General features: G+C 54.1%; 1 protein-coding gene across 1 annotated transcript in view; it reads right to left on the bottom strand.

The window, feature by feature from the left end:
* GPR137B (G protein-coupled receptor 137B) overlaps nt 1-22,705 on the bottom strand; it is a 50,283-nt gene extending 27,578 nt beyond the window's left edge. The window contains exons 1-2 of the mRNA XM_037037314.1: nt 22,160-22,705; nt 1,948-1,997 (exon numbers count right to left, since the gene is read on the bottom strand). Of these exons, the coding sequence (XP_036893209.1) occupies nt 1,948-1,997; nt 22,160-22,528 (419 nt within the window). The 5' untranslated portion in view covers nt 22,529-22,705. The remainder of the gene's footprint in view (nt 1-1,947; nt 1,998-22,159) is intronic.
* Nucleotides 22,706-23,564: the final 859 nt, after the last annotated feature.

The raw sequence follows: 23,564 nt of genomic DNA, 5'->3' as shown, positions 1-23,564 counted from the left end.
AAAGGCTACCGATCAGAGATGGGAGGACCATCTACCTGGACCCTTTGGACTCCTGCCATGGACCAGCATCACCAGCGAAGCTGTATGGCAGAGACATGAACCAAACAACCCGAAAGGCAGTGAAGGCAGCACCAAGATCAGAGGAAAATCAACACCGCACCACGAGTCTCCTTCCTTGGACCTTGGCTGATCCTGTCATGCAACTTTATGAACTTCAGTTTCTTTAGATATAAAATGGGAAATAAAATATACACCTTTAGAATTGTAATTAAAGTCTTTATAAATTTAAAATATATGCAAGGTCAGTCTGAGATAAGTCCAGCCATTGTTAATACAATGAATAGTTTGGGTGACACTGATGTAACCTGGCAGCCAGGGAGAGTGGACTGGAATGCTCATGCGTGAACAATGACAACTTCACTGTACTAGTCAGTGGGGGCAGTAGATGCCATTGAGTGAGCATGGGTACTGTATGGCCATCACATTTAAAATGACTGAGAGAGTACAGCAATCAATCTGCATCAAATTTTGGGTTAAGCTTGAACATTCCTTCTCAAAAACTATTCAGATGATTCAGAGGCCACAGCTGTGGGCAACTGGTGATTGGCAGCTTCACCACAACAATGTGCTGGCCATGTCTCCTGCAGAGTTTTTAGGCCAAAAATCAAATTACCCAGGTGACTCAGCCCCTCAACAGCCCAGAATTGGGGCCCTGACACTTGTGGATTTTGCCAAAACTAAAATCCCCTTTGAAAGGAAAGAGATTTCAGACCATTGATGAGATCCAGGAAAATGTGATGGGGCAGCTGATGGTGACTGGGAGAACTGTGTGAGGTCCCAAGGTGCCTACTTTGAAGGAGACTGAGGTATCCTTGTCCTCTGTACAATGTTTCTTATATCTTGTATCTTCTTCAATAAGTGTCTCTATTTTTCATATTACATGGCTGGACACCTTCTGGATAGACCTTATATTTAAATAAAATACAATGCGTATACCTTTTTTGCATATTTTTAAAGTAACAAAATAATAAAATTTTCATTTTGATTCAAGGAGGTAAGTGGCTAAAGTCGCCTTTCCTCAAACATTTGCCCGCAGTATGCAGGTCTCCGGGGCAGGGACATCAAGACGCCACCCCACGTCTCCAGATGCCTGGCCTCCCTCCCCTCTGCCCAAGTCCGAGCTCTCTCAGCCCCCAGTTCTCTCCTGGGGGTCACAGAGCAGTCTGCACACTTGGGAAGAGCCACAGCCTTCTGCATATACCACAAATGCAGGCCTTCCCTTCTAGACTGCAAGCCCCTCCCATTCACCCTGGCACAGACCTCACTTCCTCCACCACATTCCCATAACCCCCCAGTCCCCAGAGGCCACAGCACAGACGCCCACGCACGCAACATATCACTGAGGGCACTTGGCCTGCTTCTGCAAGTTTTTCCGCTGTTAAGGACATCTTTACCCTCAGTGTTTACCACCTGCCCCACCAAGACCCAGCCTACTGCCCTGCCTCAGGGTACCCAGCTGAGTGCTTAATGGTCAAAACTGTATTTGCCGGATGGTGTTGGGGTGACCACTGCCATACCCAGGCCCTGCAACTCTGGAGAACAGAGCCCACAGGCAGGTGGTGGCTACTCTTGGGGCCAGGCCACCAGGTGGAATGCAGGGGGCAGGCTCTACCACAGCTGCGCTGCAGGAGGGTGGGGAGAAGACAGGAGGGATGCCAGGCCCGTCGGGCATCAGGGACCCTCTGCCTCCCACATGCTCAGGGCCCACATGGGCTTTGGGTGTGCTCCCCTCCCCGTCCTCCTGGGTTCCGAGAGGCACCGGCTTCTCGTTCCTAAACCAGGTGGGCATGCTGTGAGACCCAGAAAGTTCAGCCACCTGTCGCCTGTGGGGGCAGCTCTAGTGTGAGCCTTTCACCTGCTTTCTCAGGAGACCGCCCCAGTACTTACCGGTACTTGAGTAATTCTGGAGAATACTTTGACTTGGCTTTGAAAATCACCTGCAATGACAGAAAAACACAGTGGTTCGGGGACGCAATAGGCTGACCCTGAGGCACTCACATCACGCTCTGGACTCCCCTCCCCCTCTCCCTGGGCGCCAGATGAGGAAGTTTGCTAAGCTAAATTAGGCAGTGCATACAATTTAAAAATAAAGGCAGTTAAATTGTTACAATGTTTTTAAAAAAGGAAAGGTTTTCTGTGACTTTAAGGTTTATGTGCGAATCCGTACTTGTCCCAGAGATAAACCCCGTGCCCTCCTCCCACGTTACCAGGATTTTCCCAAGCACCAAAATAATCCAGTTTGACCGAGTGTGCATGTCTCCAGGCCTCCAGCTTTGCTGCACACACAAACTGCCCCTGGACCACAGACATGTCAAATTGGATGGTGGTCTGTAGGAGAAATGTGTGTTGGAAGTCCTCCAGATCTTCAGCAGATTGCACACCCTTGAACCTGCCCACAGGTGCAGCAACCACCTGGCGGAGCCTTGAGAAGGTGGAGAGGGGACCACAGGCAGGTGTCAGCTCTAGCCCCAGAGGACAGGGCTGGTCTGCCCAGGTGGTCACAGGATGGAGGGCTGGCTGGGGGCCGGGGGCGGTGGAGTGGCAGAGCATATGCTCAGGCATTCGCCATCCTGGGTCCTGGTTGGGGGGAGGCACTGGGAGAAGGAGAGAAAGGGTTGGAAGGACAGAGAATGGGACACTTTCTCAGAGGAGATCTGGTGAGAATCTTCTAGCGAAGCCTTCTGTGTGCAGTTCCTAAACAAGACCTCGGCTGGTGGCAGCCCTCCTGGCTGCTGACCCCTCACAGACCCCCAGCCACGAGCCCTCCCCTCTGCTTAGCTCTCTTAAAACTCCTCAGAATCTGCTTAGCCTGCAAATATTGAAGGGGAAAAAGATGTTGCCTGAGGGGGAATTTCCTGAGAAACAGGGCAGGGAGCAGGAGCCTGGTTCTGGTGGGAGCTGAGGAGGGGACAGCTGCTCTGGGACCCTGGGGGGCACACAGGGGTGAGATATTATTGCCCCCTTGTCTGAGGAGGAAGCAATGAGAAATCAGTTTCCTTCAGGGATCCTGGAAAGTAACCCTAGAAATCACCCAGTGGATCCCAAGTGTCCAGCCAGACCTGCTAGTGCAGCGGCCACTGGGGTGGGGACCCTCTGCCTAACTCTACAGGCTGATTCCAGAACACACTGTGCAAGACGACACCAAGAGAGGCAGGAAGAGGCTGACAACAGATGAAGAGCTCGAGGGGCCTGGGCAGCCCACCCTCGTACACACACCTATCAGTCGGGTGCCCCCAGGGAGGACCCACAGAATCCCTGCCTGGGGCAGGGGACCACAGCTTCCTACAGACCCTACAAAAAGCATACCCACCTCCCCTTTCAAAAAAATCATTTTCAGAGCTTCCCAGGGAAGCAATCCAAACTTGGACATGAGTTTTATCTCTGTCCTAAGTCCTTTTGGGAAGCAGGTAGGAGGCAGGGGTGGAACCATAAATGAATGAAAGTATTGAGTCAGACAAATGGACGACATGAATTCAGGGCCCTTACTTTATGGGAGTCGTGAGGCAGCTTTGTCTGACAGCAGGCTGCTCCCATCCCCTTCCGAGTCTCTCAGGACCATGGAGCAGACACACACGTGACTGCAAGGTGCTGTCACAAATCTAACACCGACTCATGCATGCCCCACAGACAAAGCTCTCAGAGATGTGCCCTCCTGCTGATAGCTGTTTGGGGATATCACTTTCGGCAACCAAGAGAAGTCATCAAAGCAGAAGAAACCACAGGATTTTTAAAAGTGTTTGACCGTGTCAGGGAAATATGCAACTATTGTTTAATATTCTGCCACACTCAGGGGGACTCAGGTCACTTACTTGCAAGTCACTCTCACACGCCACAGTCTGTCCCAGCAGCCCTGCCACCACCCACAGCATCCCCCGCCCATGGACTCAGCTCTGTGCAAGGTGCTGTCAGGAACCAAATGAAAATATGACCAGTTCTGCCTTCCACGGGCTCACAGTCACCGTGAAGGGATGAGACATGGACAGAGGAAGAACCAACAGAGGCTGGCCAGCAGGTTCCAGCTATGGAGCATGGGAACTCACGGAGGTGATCGCAGACTCAGCCTCATGGTGACGTCAGCCCTTCTCAGCCACACGCTGCCCCAGCTGGCCAAGGCAGCTCCTGGTCACCAGAGGTCAGCATGAGTGTGTGATTGTATCAGGGTCAGCTTAAGCCTACTCAGCTCCCAGCTCATTCCCACCACTCGGCCAGTGCTGGGTGTCTCTGGGATGTGAAACCCACAGGATGACATACCCATCCAGCCAAGAGCTGCGAATATAGGTGACACTCCCAACTGGAAGTGTAGTCCCCCTCCTCCAACCATCTTCCTGTATAAAACAAAACAAGGCACTGCGAGACTTCCCACAGCCCCACCCCTGCAGCTCCATCCACTGGTTTGATGGTGCTGGGGGGGTTGAACGCAGTCAAGTGACCTCTACAGGCAGCCTGCACCCTAGCGCACCCTTCCAGAACACTGCAAAGGACAGCGGTTCCAGCCAGCACTGTCCAATACTTGGTCCAGTACTCCAGCCTTTTAAGCAATCAGATGCTTGGCCTCAACAATTCCACCTGTAAGAGATGATTTGGAAGCAGGGCTTCTCATAGTGTGCCCACAGAACTGTAAATTTTAAATGTTACTGGAAGTAAGTGTTGTGATCAAGCCTACAGAGAGCTGTATGGCCAAACAGTTTTTCTTCCTGGCAGTGACTCCCAGAGCCTTTGAAAGGCTCATATGGTGTGAACCTTCAGGCAAAACATGGAGCTACAGCAGTTTCCAAACTGATTTGGCCACTGTAGTTCTTCCCAGTAGTGAGTGTTCCTGGGAGTGCAGACGGGGAACACTGCCCCGGGGCACTAAGCACAAATGGAATGCTCCCTGTAGCCCTAATAGTAGTGACAATGACAACGGTCACTACTATTAGACAATGACAATGTAGCCCTAATAGACAATGACAATAATAATAAAATAACCACAAATGAGAAGCAATGACAACTTTTAAATGATGCTGAGTGTTTACCCCTGTGAACATGAGCCCAAATCAAGCATGAGGGCTCCACTCGGTTGGCGACCCCCAAAGGACCTACAGCCCCACCCTGTAAAGTGACTTGTGCCATAAAAGATGGGGAAGCTCCACAAAACTCAAACTCAAATCACCATCACATCCCTGACTGCCCAGAGGAAGACAGTTGTCACCGGTAAAGGAACAATCAGGCAGTCAATAATCATTCTATCCTCTCTAAACTGAAAGCAAAGGAGACAATCTGCAAACAAACCTTGACCGTGATTTGTAAAAGTTCTATACACCCTTAGCCCTGGCTGGTGTAGCTCAGTGGATTGAGCATGGGCCTGCGAACCAGAGGATTGCGGTTCGATTCCCAGTCAGGGCACATGCCTGGGTTGCAGGCCAGTTCCCGGCAGGGGACACACGATACATTGTGTGTCCTCGGCAGAGGCAACCATACATTGATATTTCTCTCCCTCTCTCCTTCCCTTCCCCTCTAAAGATAAATAAATAAAATATTTTTAAAAAAGAGAAAAAAAAGTTCTATCTACCCTCGATCGTTTCTGACAATTAATATGCTTTGAATCCAACTGGGTGTATACACGCTATGCTTGGAAACACTTCGTTTACCCTTCAAGCTAATCTTTAAAGTTCCTCAAAGTTGTATTTAAGTTCCTGGCATATTAAACTGAGGTATACACCAGTACACATACATATGTGTATACATACATTAATTACAGTACAATTTTCGTCCTCACTAATTTAAGGGCATAAAGGTCTGAACTAAGTGTAAAAAAAATCCAAACTTGCCTGCCCGACCCACCCCACCCCCATCTGGGCTCCAAAAGACTTCACTTACACTGATGAGAGCCCAGAACTGCAACTAAACCTTCCATGCCAAGGCCTGGAACCTCTCATTGGCTTGCCCACCTCCTGCAGTCTGCGCAAGCTCCCGCTGACCCCAGCAGGGACTCAGCTGGAAAGAGAAGACCATAGCCTCGGTTTACCATGCTGCCCACAGCAGGGGCTCGGCCTGCAGGTGCAAAGCCAGGCCCACAGACTCAGAGTGGAGGGAGACCAGGACTCTGTGAGGGAGCACCGAGGGAGCACCGAGGGAGCATGCACGGCCAGATAAAAATGCAACGGTTCCATATTCAGACTGGTGGTGTTCACAATAATTCAACTGGAATGAGCACTAAATCTGGGTTCCAGAATTGTGAACATAAGGAAAAGCTGATCCACACCCTCAAGAAACTCACAGCCAGATACAGACATGCCAGCAGTCTGAGCAGAGTGGAGCTGTGATGTGGTGTGAGGTGTGAAGAGGTAAGGGGATGAGTAAGGAGGTGTGGGTAGGAGTGAGGGAATATGTAGAAGTGAAAGGAGATGTGAGAGGATGTATTGGGAAGTGTGAGGAGGTGTGAAGTGTGGTGTGAGGTAGTGTGAGGAGGTGTAAGGAGATGAGGTGTGGTGTGAAGCGTGTGGAGGTAAGAGGAGCTGAGGGGAGGTTTGAGGATGTGAGGAGAGGTGTGAGGTGTGAGCTGCTGTGGGGACAGGTGATAAGGTATAAGGAGGTGAGGTGTGGGGGAGTGTGGAAGTGAGAGAACATGTGAGGATATGTTGGGAGCTATGAGGTGTGTGAGGAGGTATGAGGAATTGAGGTGAGGGGAAATACAGGGAGGTGTGGAGAGGTGTGAGGAGGTGTGTGATGGTATGAAGAGGTGTGTGGAAGTAGGAGGAGGGAAGGTGTGAGGAAATGTGAGGAGGTGTGGTATGGTGTGAGGAGCTGAGGGGAGGTGTGAGGAGCTATGGGGAGGTACAAGTAGGTGTGAGGGAGTGAGGAGAAGTACGGGGAGGTGTGTGGATGTGTGGGGAGATGTGAGGAGTTGTGTGGAGGTGAGGGGAGATGTGAGGATATGTAGGGAGGTGCACAGAGGTCAGGGGAAATGTGATGTGTTGGGAAGTGTGAGGAGGTGAGGGGATATGTGAAGAAGTGAGGGAAAGGGTGAGTTGTGGTGTGAGAAGGTGGGAGGTGTGAGGCAGTGAGGGGAGGTGTGAGGATGTGTCAGGAGGTGTGTGGAGAGGTGAGGGAAGTTGAGAAGGTGATGAGTAGTGTGAGAAGGTGTAAGGAAATGAAGGGAGGAAAGAGGAGGTATAAGGAGTGTGAGGAGGTGAGGGGAGGTGTGAGGAAGTTTGAGAAGGTGAGGGGAGGTGGATAAGGGGGTAACTGGGGCCCAGTGAGTGATGGTGACAGTGAACACAGAACATGTAGCTGGGAAACTGGACAGAATGTGAATCACGTCTGAACCCTGTAAAGGAGAGAGGAAGGCAAGGAGCCGGCCAGCAGCAGGGAAGGGCCTGGTGGTCAAGTCCCAAAGACCCCAGCAGAAAGGGGTCTGAGTGGAGGACAGTCGGGGTGTCTGTGCTACCTCGGGATCAACAGCATGAGCCTGGCAGCTCACCAATGGAGGAGAAAGGAGCCCACTGGGACTGGTGGCAGGACGAAGTGGGCGAGGTATGTCACTTCCAGAGCATCAACTGTGCTTTAAAAATGTGTTTGCAAGACTTCTGGCCAAGATGAAGGCCTACAGAGAAATCCTTCACTTCTTCGCATAACCAAAGGAGGATAACAATCAATCTAAAATCAATAAGCAACCAAAGCACAGAAAATAAAACTGCATGGAACTCCAACCAAGGAATTAAAGAAAAAATCAACCAGAAAAACCAGAATGGTAAGACTCTGGACCACATGGTCCGACTCCAAAAAACTTCAGCGATGCTGTGGACTGGTGGCGGGTTGTATGGGAAGGGCTGACTGAAGGGGAAACTGAGACTCAGAGCTGTCTGTGGGCTATGGCAGGGGTTGCCACAGTGAAAGAAACTTCCAGTCTTACACAAGGGTTTGTTGAAGAGTGCTCTAGAGACCAGCTACACTGCTCCCTCTCTGGCCCCTCCCCCAAAGTCAGCGTTGCAGGGCAGCAAAGAGGGCAGGTTGCCCTGCCTGGGTGAATACCTAAGGCCCACCCCCTTACAACTTCTCAGGTGCACCAAGACACAGAAATTGGCCCAAATGAAAGAACATGGCAAAATCTCAGAGAGAAAACTAAGCGAAGAGGAGATTGCCAACCTATCTGATGGAGAATTTAAAGCCCTGGTAATCAAAATGCTCATAGATCTGATTGAGCTTGGTCGAAAAATGAAAAAGAAAAAAAAAAAGAAGGCTACACAAAGTAAAATAAAGCAAAATATTCCAGGAACCAACAGTGACAGGAAGGAAACCAGGATTCAAAGCAACGATTTGGAACAAAAGGAAAAAATAAACATCCATCCAGAACAAAATGAAGAAACAAGAATTCAAAAAAGTGAAGAGAGTATTAAAAGCTCTGGGACAACCTGAAACATTCCTATATCTGAATTACAGGGGTGCCAGAAGGAAAAGAACAGCAAGAAATTGAAAACTTATTTGAAAAAATAATGAAGAAAAACTTCCCCAATCTGGTGAAGGAAATAGAATTTCAGGAAGTCCAGGAAGCTTCAGAGAGTCCCAAAGAAGTTGGACCCAAAGAGGAGCACACCAAAGCACATCATCATTAAGTTACACCCAAGATTAAATATAAAGAGAGAATCCTAAAAGAAGAAAGAGAAAAGGAGACAGTTACCTACAAAGGGGTGCCACTAGGGTATCAGCTGATTTCTCAAAAGAAAACTTGCAGGCAAGAAGAAGCTGGAAAGAAGTATTTGAAGTCATGAAAGGCAGGACATACATCCGAGATAACTCTATCCAGCAAAGCTATCATTTAGAATGGAAGGGCAGATAAAGTGCTTCCCAGGTAAGGTCAAGCTAAAGGATTTCATCATCATCAAGCCCTTATTATATGGAATGTTAAAGGGACTTATCGAAGTAAAAAGATAAAAAATATAAACAGTAAAATGACAACAAACTCGCAACTATCAACAAATGAACCAAAAAAGAAAAGAAAAACAACAAAACCAAAAACTAAGCAAACAACCAGAACAGGAACAGAATCAGAGAAACGGACATCACACAGAGGGATTTCAGTGGGGAGGGGGAACGGAGGAATAGAGGGGGAAATACAGGGAAGAAGTAGTATAATTAGGAGGCATAAAATAGATGAGGAGAGATAAAAATGGTATGGGAAACAGAGAATTTATATGTACAACCCCTGGACATGAACTAGGGTGGGGGGAACGCTGGAGAGTTGGGTAAGCAGGGCAGAGGGGGAATAAAGGGGGAAAATTGGAAAAACTGATAGCATAATCAATAAAAAATACTTTAGGGGGCAGGGCTGGGAATACAAGACAGAAAACTGTACTTGAACAAGAATTAAATTTTTAAAAAAGAACCACAAATATAAGGAAGCACAAATAAAAAAAGTAAAATAAAAATAAATAAAATAAATAAAAAATATTTTTAAAAATGTGTTTGCAAAATGAAATGTTCTTCAAGGGCACTGGATCTACTTTTTTCCCCTTTAATCCTCACCAAAGGATATGGTTTTATTGATTTTAGGGAGGGAGGGAGAAAGAGATATCGATCAGTTGACTCTCATATGTACCTCAACCAGGGATTGAACCCACAAACTAGGTATGTGTCCTGACTGGGGATCAAACCCACCTTTTTTAGTGTACAAGTCAACATTCCAAACGAATGAGCCACCTGGCCAGGGCTGGACCTTGTTTTTAGGTTTGAGGGACCCAGTGTGCAGAGGAGCCTAGGCCCCAACATGGCAGAGCAAGGGAGAAGTGGAGCAGGGGTAAGGTGGAGGGGCTCCATGGGGGAGGCAGACGGGCTGGACACTGAGGCCAGAAGGAGGGGGCAGCAGCAGAAGGTGGCCATGGATTCTGGACGGTGAGGTCGGGCTAGAACCCTGAGGTAGAGGAAGAGGCCCAGCTGCTCGTTGGGGAAACTTGACCAGGAACCCACAGTGAGTGAGGCAGGGTCCAGGCTCCTCTCTCCCCTCCCCTCCCTTCCACACCTACACTGTCTGTGAAAACAGCAGTTTTCCCAGGGTCCCACATGGCAGTGAAGGGATGGAGGATGGGCAGGGAGCGGGACTGAAGATGACATCGGGGAAAAGCAGCAGTTTCTGTGGGAAACCTCCATCGTCTCACAGCAGAGAGGCATTTCCCCAGATCATAAACCCCTTTAGGTCCCAGCGTCCTTCCTCCCACTTCAGATCCTACCTAGAAAAATGCCAATGAAAGCAAAGTCCGGTGACTCTCCGAGGTTTCATTCAGGTCTGAGCTCCAGGAAGGCCTGAGGTGAGGCCGCAGAACCTGCCAGTTCCCACCCTGCTCCCTCCTCCGAGGGCCCAGCCTCCTCAGCCCCAACTGTGGGCATGCTCAGAGCCCTCCATGACCCCAGGCCCTGCACACCACCTTTCAGATGACGCAGGAGGCCCAGGGAGCGGTATGTGACGCACTTGAGCAGGAGCTAGAAGCAGTTGCTGACTTCTGCCCCACTTCCCCAATAAATCACAGGCCCCGATGTCACCATCTCTGTTCCCAACCTTGACCTCCTGTCTTTTTCTCCTACTACTGAAGCTGGCATTTGTTGTCTGACATTTTCGTAATGTCACGCCGGCTGCTTCTGGTAGAAATGCCCCAGAGTATTCTCCGTGGGTCGGGCAGCGACCCTTGTGCATTTACCAAACTAACAAGAGTAACTTCTGTCTCCAGAGGCAGTGTATGACAACCAAATGAAGCACTGTGCATCCATGGACTTTATTCAAAACTTCTATGTAGACATTTTGCTTTATACAAACACCCCAACAAAACGTGGCCCGTGTCTCTGTGTCCCCACTCCTAGGCCACCACTCCCTGGAGTGCTGCTCCTTTCGCCACTTCGAAGTCCTCCCTCCTTAAGAGGTTCTGGACCCTGAAGCCGGACCCCTGATCCTATGTGCCACACAGTTCAGCCTGGGGCTTGAGGCCCCCGGGAGACCCCAGGAATAACAGAGCCAGTCTGAACTGCGTCAAGCACAGGCCAGAGTCTAAAGAAACCAGTATGTTATTTACATACAAGATATGGAGGCAGCCTAGGTGCCCAGCACCTAGGATGGACTAGTGGGTAAAGGTGTGCTGCATTTACACAATGGACTACCACTCAGCCATAAAAAAGAATAGCACCTTACCATTTGTGAAAACATGGATGGACCTAAAGGGGATCATGCTAAGTGAAATAAGTCAGACAGAGAAAGACAAATATCGTATGATTTCACTTAGATGTGGAATCTAAAAACACAAAAGAATAAAGAACACAGAAGAGAAACTGATTCACAGATCAGAGAACAAGCCAATGGTTGCCAGAGAGAAGTGGGAAGATGGGGGGGAAACAGATCAGGTGACGTGGAGGGCATTTCACTATAATTAATAAAGTAAAAAGAATACCGAGTAACATAAGAAAAGAAACCAGTATCTCAGACACGCACACAATTTGTAAATTAGTGCATATGCAAATTCACTTGCCTGTTACAAATTTATGGTAGGGCTAAACTTTATTATAAAATACGTCAAATCTACACAAAGGAATAACATGGCAAATACTCACGTACCTGCCACGCAGCTCGGTCAAACCGTAATACCGCCACGCTGGGCACCACCAAAGCCCGCAGCACGCCTCCCCGGCCCTCTAGTGCTCACCGCTCTGCCGAGGTCCCCACGACCTCAACCCAGTGCTGCCACACCAGGCAGGCTCACTCTCCTGCCATGTACATGTGTATTCACAGACCACAGCTCGTCCCATCGTGCCTGTTGCCAAACCGGCCTGCAACTTGTCTGCTCACCCGTCATGATGTGATGTGCTCACGACGTGTGGATGCTGAAGGCCAGCTCCAGGCCATGCACCACACACTGAGGCATGAAGCCCCACCATACACAGGCCGAAGCTGCATCCGCCCATGGTGGATGCACAAAAGAAGGTGGGCTTGGGGGCTCACGCGCCTGGCTTTGAATCCCAGCTTCACCAGTGACCAGCTGTGACTGTGGGGCCATCCCCTAACCTCTCTGGGCCTCCAGTTTCTCATCTGCAAAGTGGGTGGGTTTTGTGGGGGTGAGGTGGACCGGGGCATGTGGATGCTGTGTTTGCTGCCTTTGTCACTGCCAGTTGCCTTGTGTAAGTTCTCAGACCGTAACTCTAAACCTCGAGCACAGACGCTTTCTTGACCATAAAAGGAGCCTCCACACTCAGAAAGTTAGGCCCCACTGACACATTTGCCATTCACTCCCATGGCCGCTCTACGCTGCCCACTTCCTGACACAATGCAGAAGTTACACAAACCAGGGGGCCTGGCGTCCTGGCGACTGTCACCCATCGTAAACCCACACGTGGGCTCTTCCCCATGTGTGGCTCACCTGGTCCACTCTCTGAAGCAGCGGGTCTGTCTGCAGACTGTCCATCTTCTTAAAGCCACTGGAGTCCATGTGGTCCCGGCCACGGGACTCTGAGTGCAGCAGCCTGAAGCCAAATGGGCTGTGTCCAGGGGTGTCAGGCCCCTGGGTCAAGTCCTCACCATGCCAGCAAGCACGGGGTTCATGGAGTGAGTCCTACTCACTTCCTGGTCTCACGCTGACCCTCAGAACACGGAACCACCGGAGCTACGGGAATTTAGGGGCACTTCCTCATCTGTGGCCTCAGATCAACAGTGACACTGACACTGTCCCTCCTCTGGGCTTCCACGAAGGCCAGCACCCCGAGGGTATCCTCGGCTTCTCCAGCGCCCCAAAGAGCTGCAGTGTCCTGTCACCCAGCTGACCCAGCCCCGGGAAGCCCCCCTCCAGCATGTGTGCACATGTAAGTGCATACATGCACATACCCATGTGCATGCATGTATTGTACATGTGTGTCACCCCCAGTAAGACTAGGAGTCCCATGAAGTGGGAACTCATCTTACCTGTCTACCCTACTCTGTACTTCAGTAAATGGCGAGGCGTCAGAGACCCCGTAGGTGAACCCATCTCCACCAGTTCCCCCCTTCCTACGGCCCCTCCTGTTTCCAGTTCCCCTCTCTCCTCCACCCTCCACGGCTCTGGGCTGGGCCTGCACTGGGAAGCCGGGGAGGGGCAGAGGGCCACACCCCTCCCTGCGAAGGCTCCCAAAACGAACCAAATGACACAGACCGCTGGTCTCACTTTCCCTGCTTTTCCACATTATCATCTGAGCATCTGGATTTGGGGCTGTGGCTGGCTAGACGGCCATGAACCCGCCCCTGATGAACTCTCTCTGCCCCTGACCTCTGTGTCCATATGTGAGGTCAAAGGTTAGTACCTTGTTCTCTGAGGTGCCTCCTTTGATGAGATCGGGCGCGTTCAGGGTGGTATGGCCATAGACTCTGAGGCGCCTCCTTTGAAAACGTTACACCAGGAAGGGCCTTCCAAGAGGGCAGCCTCCGGTTCTGATGCCTGGCAGACACAGCCCAGCAGCCCAGCAGCAGCCAGGTCACACAGGCCCCGAGCTGCCCCTGCCATCCTGCTGACTCCGAGGGGCGAGCTCCTGCCTGCTCGCTGGCCCGAGTGGACTGAGACCATGTGGATCAGCCTCTCGGTCTCATGAGCGGACAGGGCTGTGGCCACACGAGGTACCATTATCCTCATTTTGATTCTGATGCTGCTCCTACCACAAATGCTGTTCCGTTTACCAGCCAGGGCCCTGCCTCTGGTTGTCCCGAATGAGCTTAAACAAGGTGTCACAGCTGAGCAAGCCAGCCAGGCGCAAAGACTCCAGGAAGGAAGAGCCCCCCCCCCCCCCCCACCCCATGCAGGGCATCATATCACCACCCACTCTGATCCTAGTGCTAAATTATGCAAAAAACACAAAATAAGTCACGTGGAATACTCCTCGGTTTTTCCCCCTAAATAACTTTCTACCTCTGAAGTGACAATTCTGGGTGGCCTGGAATTCCAGCCCTTGCTGGAAGCTGTCTGTCTGTCCTTGTCTCTCTCCCACTGCGTGAGGACAGCAGGGGAGGGCAGCCATCTGCAAAGAGGAAGTGGGCCCGCTCCACAACCCAGCCCTGCCGACGCCCCGACCTCGCCCGTCCAGCCTCCAAAATTGAGGAACGGGTGTCGGCTGCCGCAGCCGCTCAAGCTGACTGAGGCAGAGTCGGATGATTCTCCCAGAAGACCCTCCTGGTGTCCTGCCAGCCGTCACGCCTCCTCCAGAGTGGTGACAGAAACTGCTCTCTGGTGGTCTGTCCCTGGGCTGCCCCCAACTCACTGTGGACACTGGGCAGGGCTTCTGGGGACAGGGACTGGGATGGTCAGAGAGAAACCACATCCCATCAGAGATAAAAGGAACTGAGAAAGCTCCACCTGAAGCAGAGGGGCCTCGGGTGGGGACCGCATGTGCCGTCAAATCCGTGAAGGGCGGGCTGCTGTGGAGGAGGGGCAGACCTGCTGGGTGAGAATGGCACCAACCAGCACCCTCCCAGGCAGGCACCACCTGTCCGTCCTCCTGTTGGTCTGGACCCCAGGAAGCTGCCGCAAACAAACCAGGGCAAATGGATTTGACTCCTACTGATACAGCAGCAAGAGTCACTGGTTGTTTTTAAAATCAGTATCCTAGAAGGGGATTCCTACAGGAGCGAAAGGGTGAATTAAGCCCCCAACCTTCAACCAGAAACCTCCCGCAGTTCCCATCACCACAGTAGGGGCTGTCCTTAAGTAATAAAGGCCCACAGCACAAAGGACACATTATTTATATACCCTGTTCTGCCTGTTCAACGCTAAGTTCCACAAAGGCAGAAGCTTGACCTCAGTCCGGTCTGCACAGCGTCCAGAGAGCGAAGGCACGTAAAACCACGTGGGAAGCAGCCTGCATGTCCGTTGAGAGGCGGAGTGAATGAGCTGCATTTCACACAACACGGAAATGCTATCCAGCCTTGAAAAGGAAGGACATACACAGCAACACAGAAGGACCTCGAGATATGACGCCAAGTGACAGCAGACACACACTATAGCCACGCGTGGTGTGATCCCCTTGATGTGAAATACCCGGAAGTGGTGGATCCAGAGACAACAGGCTGGTGGGGGCTGCCAGGGGCTGGGGCGAGGGGGTGCGGGGTGTCATCTTTTATGGGTGATGAAAATGTTCTGGAACTAAATAGAGGTGATAGTTGCAAAATAATGGACTGTACTAAATGCCACTAAGTTGTTCATATTAAAAGGTTAACTTTGTATCACGAGAGTTTTACCCCAATTTTAAAGACATGCTTGTTGAGTGGATGCAATGAACATCCCTGTGGCGGGGGAAACCTGTGTCACTGTGTGAAAGCCAGGACGGGGACCTCTGCGGGGACAGGTGTGTGTGCCTCATCAGGCAGTCCTGACCCGGGCTCACTTGCTGCCTGAGCCTCTCCCTTTCTGCCCCAGGTCACACATGACAAAGCAACTGTCATATCGCATGATGGGCAACACGGCCCCTGACACTTTCTGGTGTGGGAAGCAGGGAGAGCAGAGCAGGAGGCGGGGCGCTACCTGGGAGCTGGCCTTGTCACATGCAGACATCAGGTGTTCTGCTGGCTGCAGAGCTTACCAGGTATCTGCCACTGGGGGGGCAGGGCGGTGCTGAGGCTAGCCCAAGACGCCCAGCCCACCCCAGTCTTCATGTCCCGAGCCACTGGCTCCCAAGGGCAGAGGTTCCCTTTGTGTGCTGGGCGGGTGGGGGCAGGTGGCCCATGGCACATCTCTGCCTGCACCTGTCCTTCTCAATAGCAAGTGGCCCTTCAGCACGGAAATTGTCTCTGACTCCAGACATGGTCGGTGGGTGATGGGTCAGATGTGCTCCCCGCAGATGTGAATGGCCCTCTAACTACGAGACCAGACACCAAGCCTGTTTCCATTTATCTTTAGAGGGGAAGGGAAGGAGAGAGGGAGAGAAATATCAATGTAGGGTTGCCTCTTGTGTGTCTCCTGCTGGGAACTGCTCTGCAACCCAGGCATGTGCCCTGACTGGGAATCAAACCACGATACTCTGGTTCGCAGGCCCGCACTCAGTCCACTGAGCTACACCAGCCAGTTTTTATATTTTTAAAGAGATGTTACACAAATATGCGACAGGGCTGTGCATGGCTCCCCAGGCCTGACGCCCTGACCTGACTCCGACCAGGTGTCCTTTGTGAAGCCCACGTGCCCAGTCGGAGGAAGCCAGCCCAGCGGAACGAGTGCACTTCGTCCTCTCCACTTCAGCCACCGGATTAAATATAAAGTGAAAGACCAGCAGCCCACACGGACCTCTGCATGGCCGGAGTGTGCCGGGCTGTCCAACCTGTCTGCTACGGCGCCTTCTGTCTGGAGGAGGCCGGCCTGTCGGGGCGCAGGCAGCCTCGCACACCAGGGAGGGGCTGTCCCCTCTCACTGGACCAGGTGACAGGCAACGCCGATCTGGGGATCACCTGACATGTTTTCAAGCCCTAAGAATCTTCGTGATGTTTTGGAGGAGCAGCCTTCCATTCTGTCGTGTTCTCTGGTCACCTCCAGAGGAGCCCCTCCTGGGACTGGCCGCTTAGGGTGGTGGGCACCCTGGCAAGGATGGGCCTCTGCCAATGGGCAAAGCCCTGACAACCCCCAACCCCAGGGAGTGAAGCCCACCTTAGCCCAGGGCTCATCCCCGTCTCCTACTAGTCCTGCTGTGGGGCAGGCCCAGGAGCAAACCCCGGCAGGCACCAGCGAGTGTGGGTCCCGGTACAGGCCTCCTTGGGGCCGGTGGGGCCCTGCACGAGGACGACATGGCCATGCCAGCTTGGCCGCTGCAGGTGGGAAGTCAGACCTTGTGGTCAGCAAGGCTGTATTTCAGTCACGCCATGAGAGTCTCATTGTCCCCAGGAGCACTGAGGGCATTCCCCATGACATCTGATCACCTGAGGTCACCAGGGGACCCTCAGGCACTGCAGCAGCAACGTCAGCGCAGAGAGGAGAGAGGTCTGAGACAGCGGGCTGTGAGCTGGAGTTAGGGAGCTGCGGCTGCTGCTTCCTGGGGGTGCCAGTGGGGACGGCAGACTGGGTGCTAATAGGAAACGTCTCCGGTCCCATTGCCGTTGTGCTCACACACACGTGTATGCAGGCAGTCACACCCACACTCACAGGAATTCACACAGGCATGTGTTCTGGCACATACACCCGTGCTCACACAGCCACACACAAGGGTTCACACGGGCCCTCACAGGTGCACACACAGAGTGGGGCAAAGGTAGCTTCACAGCGGTATGTAAACACAGAGTTCATCCTTGTGTTGTTATTGACTGATTATTATATTCTTTTCCACACAAAGAGCTATATACCTACTTTTGTCCACCCCGTGTACACAGCTCTGGTGGCTGTGAGGCCACCGAGTGACCAGGAGGAGCCAGGGCCAGTGTGCAGTGCAGAGGCGAAGCCACGCCCATTCGCTGGACGGAGTGACTAACCATGGGCCCCAGCTCTAAAGTCAGGCACCCGGGGATTGGCAAGCGGCGTGAGTTTCTAAGTCTCTGTCTTCGTAATCCAAGAGGCCTAGAGGCTCCCCCTTCCCAGCTCCCCGACTGGGGCACACCACAGGGGTCTGGTGAACACCCCTGATGAAACTGAGCCACAAGTGAGACCCCACACCCCTTTCCTGGTGGGTGGAGGGCCGCGGCTTCGCAGTCCGGTGCCACCTGGTTCCCAGTGAGCAGGGGTGAGGGCCCTGGTGCCTGTCCAGTTAGGGTGTGTGGGCAGCAGGGCACCAGCCCAGCTAGGCTCTGCCCTCCTGCTGGGCTCATGAGCTGGGCCAAGTCTCGAGAATCCTCCAGGCCCAGAGGCTCACGTGCTGGCTCCAGGTATGTTCGGCTTGAGGTCTGAGAGGCTGCACTGGGAGCAGCTGCTACCCCTACGCTCTCCCTGAGGCAAGGCCAGCATCGCAGCCAGGTCACACACACAGCTGCAGCCTGGTGGACAAGTCAAGTAGATGACATGTGGACTGGTATGGGCAGAACACCTGGGCCTGACCCTCAGGAGCCTGGGTCCGGGCTTTGGACCCAGGAGGGGCGGCCTACCCGAGGGGGCAGAGCAGGGGGGTGAGCATCCCCTTCAGCTGCCCCCGCCCACCAGGAACTGCACGGCTGCCATTTTCCTGGCAAGGAAGGCTGGCGCTCTGGGGGCCAGGCTGGGATTCGGACCGAGCTCTGCCCACAGGGTGCCTGCTCCTTCCCCTCCAAGGCTGCCTCCTGAGTCACAGGCCTTCACGGGCACACGGTAACCCAGGCCTCATGGAGAGCGCCAACACCCACCATGCACCAGGCCCCCCACGCCCCCTGGCCCCCACAAGGACCCCCTTGTGGCTCCCCAGTCACCTTCTGAGGCACAGTGTGGTGTGGGCTCCTGCGTCAGCATCCATCAGTCACACCACCTCCCCCTCCAGAGGGTTCACTTCTCCTTTCCTGCCTTGCACTGCAGGGCTCTGCCACAGGGCCCAAGGCAAGGCTGAGCCCAGGCAAAGCAGGGTCTTGCTCCATTCAACCAAACTCAGGAACCCAATGGCCGTCAATAAGCCCTCCACCACATCACAACCTGCCACCCATGGCCCTCTCCCCAGCTCTGCAGACAGACCTGCTTGCCTAGGAGCTGCGGCTGGGTGGCAGGGGTCCCCACAACACTCAAGCCTCAGGGTCCTGCCCCACTCGAAACCCCATCAAGAGGCCCATTAACCCGCTGCTGCTGCTGCTGGGGCAGGGGGGAGCTGGGGGTCTCCCAGGACTGGCAGGCAGGCCGGCCGGAGCTGGCAACGCCAGGTTCTCGATGCTCTGAGTTCCCAGGAGAACTTCGAGCCTTCAGGCCAGACATGTCCCCCCCAAAACACACACACACAGCCACTGAGAGTGGGCAGAACCAGTTCAGCTACCAGCACCTCCCCCTTCACAGCCCATAGGAGGGTCCGAGGGTCGGAGGAGGAAGAGGTCGGACGAAGGAGAGGTTGGAGGAAGAGGACAGCAGAGAAGTCATCAACCTGTGCCCAGGAGTGCAGTGCTCAGGGTGATGCCAGCCCTCACCCCAGGTCACTGAGGACACAGCACCTTACTTGGGGTGAGGAAGAAAGGAGTCCAGCCCCACTCCCTGACAGATCCTCGCTCAGCTGGGAATGCGCTGCCCCGCAGATGCGGACACCAGAGTGAAGTGGCCGTGGGGAGAGTGTCCTAGCAGAGGCTAGCCTGTGCCTGCAGGTCTGAGGGTCCCAGGAACTTGGATCTGCAGGTAGCAGGGCCCCCGGACAGGCAGGGAATGAAAAGGGGCAGGTGGAGGCCTCAGGGAGGCACTGGGTGGGGAACAGCCCATCACCTGTGTGGCCCCACCTGAAGAAGAGACTGGGATGGAAGAAGGGAAAGGACTAGGACAGAGCAGAGGAAGGAAGCCAGGATGAAGGTGACCCCATGACGTGGACACAGCCACCTCGCATAGGCAGAGCAAGACCCGGAGGTGGACAGGCACAGAGTCACACAAGACAACCCTGCCCCTCCCTGGGCCAGCCGCAGAAGAGCCAGATTCCAAAGATGACAACGAGAGAGGCTAAGGGCACAGGACACACCCCAGCCCTCAGACCTGGCCGGACAGGACTGTGGCAGCATGGCCACCCCGGGCAGTGCCACGCGGGCTGCAGTGCGGGCATGCCGCTCCTGCCCCCCAGACCTCAGGAGTGAGTGCTGAGACCCTCCCTTCTGTGGGGCGGTCAGGGAGGTGAGCAGGCAGGGCCAGGCGCTGGGAAGTGTCAAGGGCATCACAGGCACAGAAAAGAGCCTTCCTTCACTTCTCAGGACCCCCTTCCAGTCCATTCCAGGCCCTCTCCTCCGGCCTCAGGAGCTGGCGCAAACCTGCCTCGTCCCTGAGGACCCAGGTTCCACTCAGGTCTCCCAAAGCCTGGCTGTCCCCCCGGAAATCCCTGGAGTTGCTGCTGAACTGGGTCAGGCGCACTTTTTGTCCCCACCCAGGCGGTTGCCTCCTGAAGAACCAGGAATCGCTTTAGCTGAGGGCGTGTTTCCCACAGGGAGGGGTTTTGAATACTGTACCATAAGGGACAAGCCTCACGCTCAGATAATGCACACGTGGGCGACCACAGCTCCACCGTGCACTCACCATCCGACCTGTCTGACCCACCTCTGTGACATGGGGTCCCTGTCAGTACTTTCCTCACAGGGTTGGGGGGAAGAAAAACTAAGACACACCCCTTAGAACTGTGCCCACCACGCAGCACCTGCTACTTAAATAGTGGCTGTTACTGCACCCCATCCCCCACTCCACAATCTGATTTACTTGCTCAGAGATGCCACCTTCCCCCTCACCCCTGCAGCAGTGATTCCTAAGCTCTCCTGGCGCTTCCAGTGTATTGAAAACCTGGGTCAGTCTCAGGGCAGATGTCGGGGGAGGGGGCAGGGCAGAGTGGTGCCAGAGCTGGGAGCCAAAGGGTGGCCTGTCTGTGACCCCCCAGAGCATCAGTTTTGTCAGGTGGCCAGGGAATGGCTTTGCCCTGCCAGTCCGAGATGCCAGCTCTCAGGTACTACCGGCTCCTGCCAGCTGCCCTAGAAACGGGACAAAGGATCTGGAGACACAAAGAAGGCAGAGCCTCAGGCCTCTGGGCTTGAGTGGCTGTCTGCCTGGTCACTCTTTCCCTTGCTCAGCATTTACTCCCAACCAGCAGATGGGGGGGGGGGGCGTGCAGCATCTGCCCCCAATCCTGCAGACTTGGCATGTGATTACCAGGGCAGCCTCACAAAGGGACAGAAATGAGGACCTCAATGTGCAATACGACCCTTGTCACAGTGCTTGAAGTAACATCACTCCACCTGACTTTCGTGTCTGGCTGAAACCACCCCTTTCGAGCCAATTAAGAAGCTGGAGGGTCTGCAGAGGAGCTGGTTGCCTGAACTGCTTGGGGGCTGAAGAGTACTATTTGGAGACATCACCCACATCGTTTGTCCACTGGGAAATAGGTGGAGACGTGAGACCAGTAAGAAGGCTCTAGGGCTGACCCATTTTGCTATGAGTATAATAGCTTCTAAGTAGTACATTGGCTATTTTTTATCGGCAAGTATTTCCTCCAAATTTTTAGTCGGGCTCCTACTACACCAGAGCAATCCATCTTCTTTCTACCCTTTCTTATCTTTTTTAATCAATGACATTTTCTTTAGAGAAATACACACGGTTAAAAGGAATGGAGTGCTTGTCTGCACCAAGACTCTGCCCAGGAGACAGCTAGAAAATTACCCCCAGCAGGTGACAGGCCTGAGCCTTCCCCCTGGGCGCAGTCCTAGTGGAACAGACATTTCGGTGCTTGGAAGGCCAGTGAGAATCAGAGATGGCGACGATGGCGGTGGTGGGTGTGATTAAACTTTACACGATGCTTAACACGGCATTTGCGAACTACTTTACAATTACTCTGATTTCACTAATGCGTGTTCTCCCATTAGCTTATTAACAATGCTCCCCATAAATGACTCCTGTAAAGGCGCCAGGGCAAATGTTTAAGCTCCTGCTTGGGGCCTGACGCCCGATGGGCGTCACCCAGGACTGCTCTTCGGCACTCCCGGGGAGTGAGTTAGTAAGTCCTAAGTCCGTGGGGCTCCTGGCCTGGAGGTTCTAAATGTCTCACCCAAGCAAGCACGGTCTCACCTGCCACCCTCAAAAAAGCCAGTCTGGTCCAAATGTACAGATGACCTTTCCAGGCTGGGGTGAGAAGGTGGAGAGAAAATTCTAGAGTTCATCTCCCAAAGGGCACACCTGCTAGTACTTCTTCTGATGCGTGAACGAAGATGCTGCGCGCCAGGCACCCACTGGATGGTGCTTCACTAAGGGCACAGACTCACAGGTGGCCTTCTGGCCCTCACTGTCCTCCTTCGCTTCTTTTGGGGATGAGAGGGCGTTCCCTGAAAAACGCCTGCAGGTAGGTAGGACAGGCTCAGACGACCCAAAACCAGTGACTCCCCGACCCGCACTCTCAACCCCTGGGGTTCTGGCCGATCCCACGGGGGTCTCCGTGCAACTGGCCCCCGCGCTGCCATCGCCCCCGCAACCAAGCGCGGTGAGGAGCGACTTGCCAGATGATCCCTCGCCAGATGTCTCCCGCCCGCCCAACTCACCTGAGTGAAATACAAGTTCATGAGTGTGAGGGTGAAGAACTGGAGGCACACGGGGAAGCAGTAAAGCAGCCAGAAGACGAAGGGACTGAGCGCGTTGGCCGCCACGAAGTCCCTGAAGTAGAAGGAAAAGAGGACGGTCCGTAGGGAGGCCCAGAAGAGGCAGAGGAAGAGGAAGACGCTCTGGTAGCTGAGTCGCTTGTGGCCGTAGCGCAGCACCAGCCAGAGCTGCAAGTAGATGAACACGAAGAGCAGCGAGTAGAAGGCGGTGTAGACGCTGGTGAGGCCGAGCTTCACGTAGGGGGGCACGGCCGGGGTCAGCGTGGGCGGCAGCGAGTCGTTTCGGAGTGGGTCCCAGCGCGGAGCCGCCATCTGGCCGAGGGCGCTGCGGCGCGGCCGGGGGCTCGGGCCTCATCGGGACTGGCCGACCCCACGGGGGTCTCCGTGCATCGCTCCGCCCGGCCGGCTGCTGGAGGAAAGAAAACAAGCCGACTTCCTCCCGGCACCACATGATTTATGGGGCGGCCTTTGTCTGGGATTGGCGGCGACGCACCTCCGCCCCGCGCGCGCCCCCGCACGCTCTGCGCGCCCCCGTCCCCCGCGCGCGCCCCGCACTGTGCGCTCGCTCCAAGGCCAGCCCTGTGCTCCCACCACAGCGCCCCACATTGCGTGCCCCGCCCCACACTCGCCCCCACGTTCGGCTCTGGCGCCCACCAGCGCCTCAACCCCACTGCGCGTCTCCGCCCCGCGCGCTCCCAGGTGCCGCGCCCCCGCCCCCGCCCCCCCGCGCAATGCGCGTCTCCGCCCTGCGCGCCCACAGGTGCCGCGCCCGGACCCCGCACAATGCACGACTCCCCCAGCACTTCCCCAGGTGCTCCGCCCTGTGCCTTGCTTTTCTCCGCCCCGCGCCCCCAGCCAATGAAGACCCCCAAGACCGCCTGCCCGCTCATGTCCCTGTTGGGGTAGAGCTCCGCGCCTCGCACTTTATGATGGCTACTTGTTTGGCAGAAGTTAATTCTTTTACTTCAAAAACAACAAAGTTTACAAGTCTTTTTTCTTTTAAAAATAAAACGTTATGACTCCGTGCCTGCTCATGCTGGGGTGATGCTTATTTCTAAATCTAGAAATGCCAAAGACGGTTTTTGTTTTTGAGGTCAAGTTTGTTAACTGGGAAGGAAGGAACGGTCGGGTGGCGCCCGTTTGTTCCCGGAGACCCGTGCCGCGCGCCCCACGCAGTGCGCCCTAGCACACAGTGCGTGCGGTGGGGACTTTGCGCCTCTCACCTCTCAGTAGTGCAGCGGGTGCCCGGGAGCGCAGGGCGGCGGGGGCCGCAGCCGCAGGACTTCCGAGGGAAGTAGCACCGCTCTCTGGCCCTGCCTTTGCGATCCAACCCGCCCAGTACGGCTGT

Source organism: Sturnira hondurensis, unplaced genomic scaffold (assembly GCF_014824575.4).
Source record: "Sturnira hondurensis isolate 20B ecotype Veracruz unplaced genomic scaffold, ASM1482457v3 Scaffold0022977, whole genome shotgun sequence".
Classification (NCBI taxonomy): domain Eukaryota; kingdom Metazoa; phylum Chordata; class Mammalia; order Chiroptera; family Phyllostomidae; genus Sturnira; species Sturnira hondurensis.
Note: the sequence above shows the minus strand (reverse complement) of the source record. Positions and strands in the feature narration are given on the sequence as shown.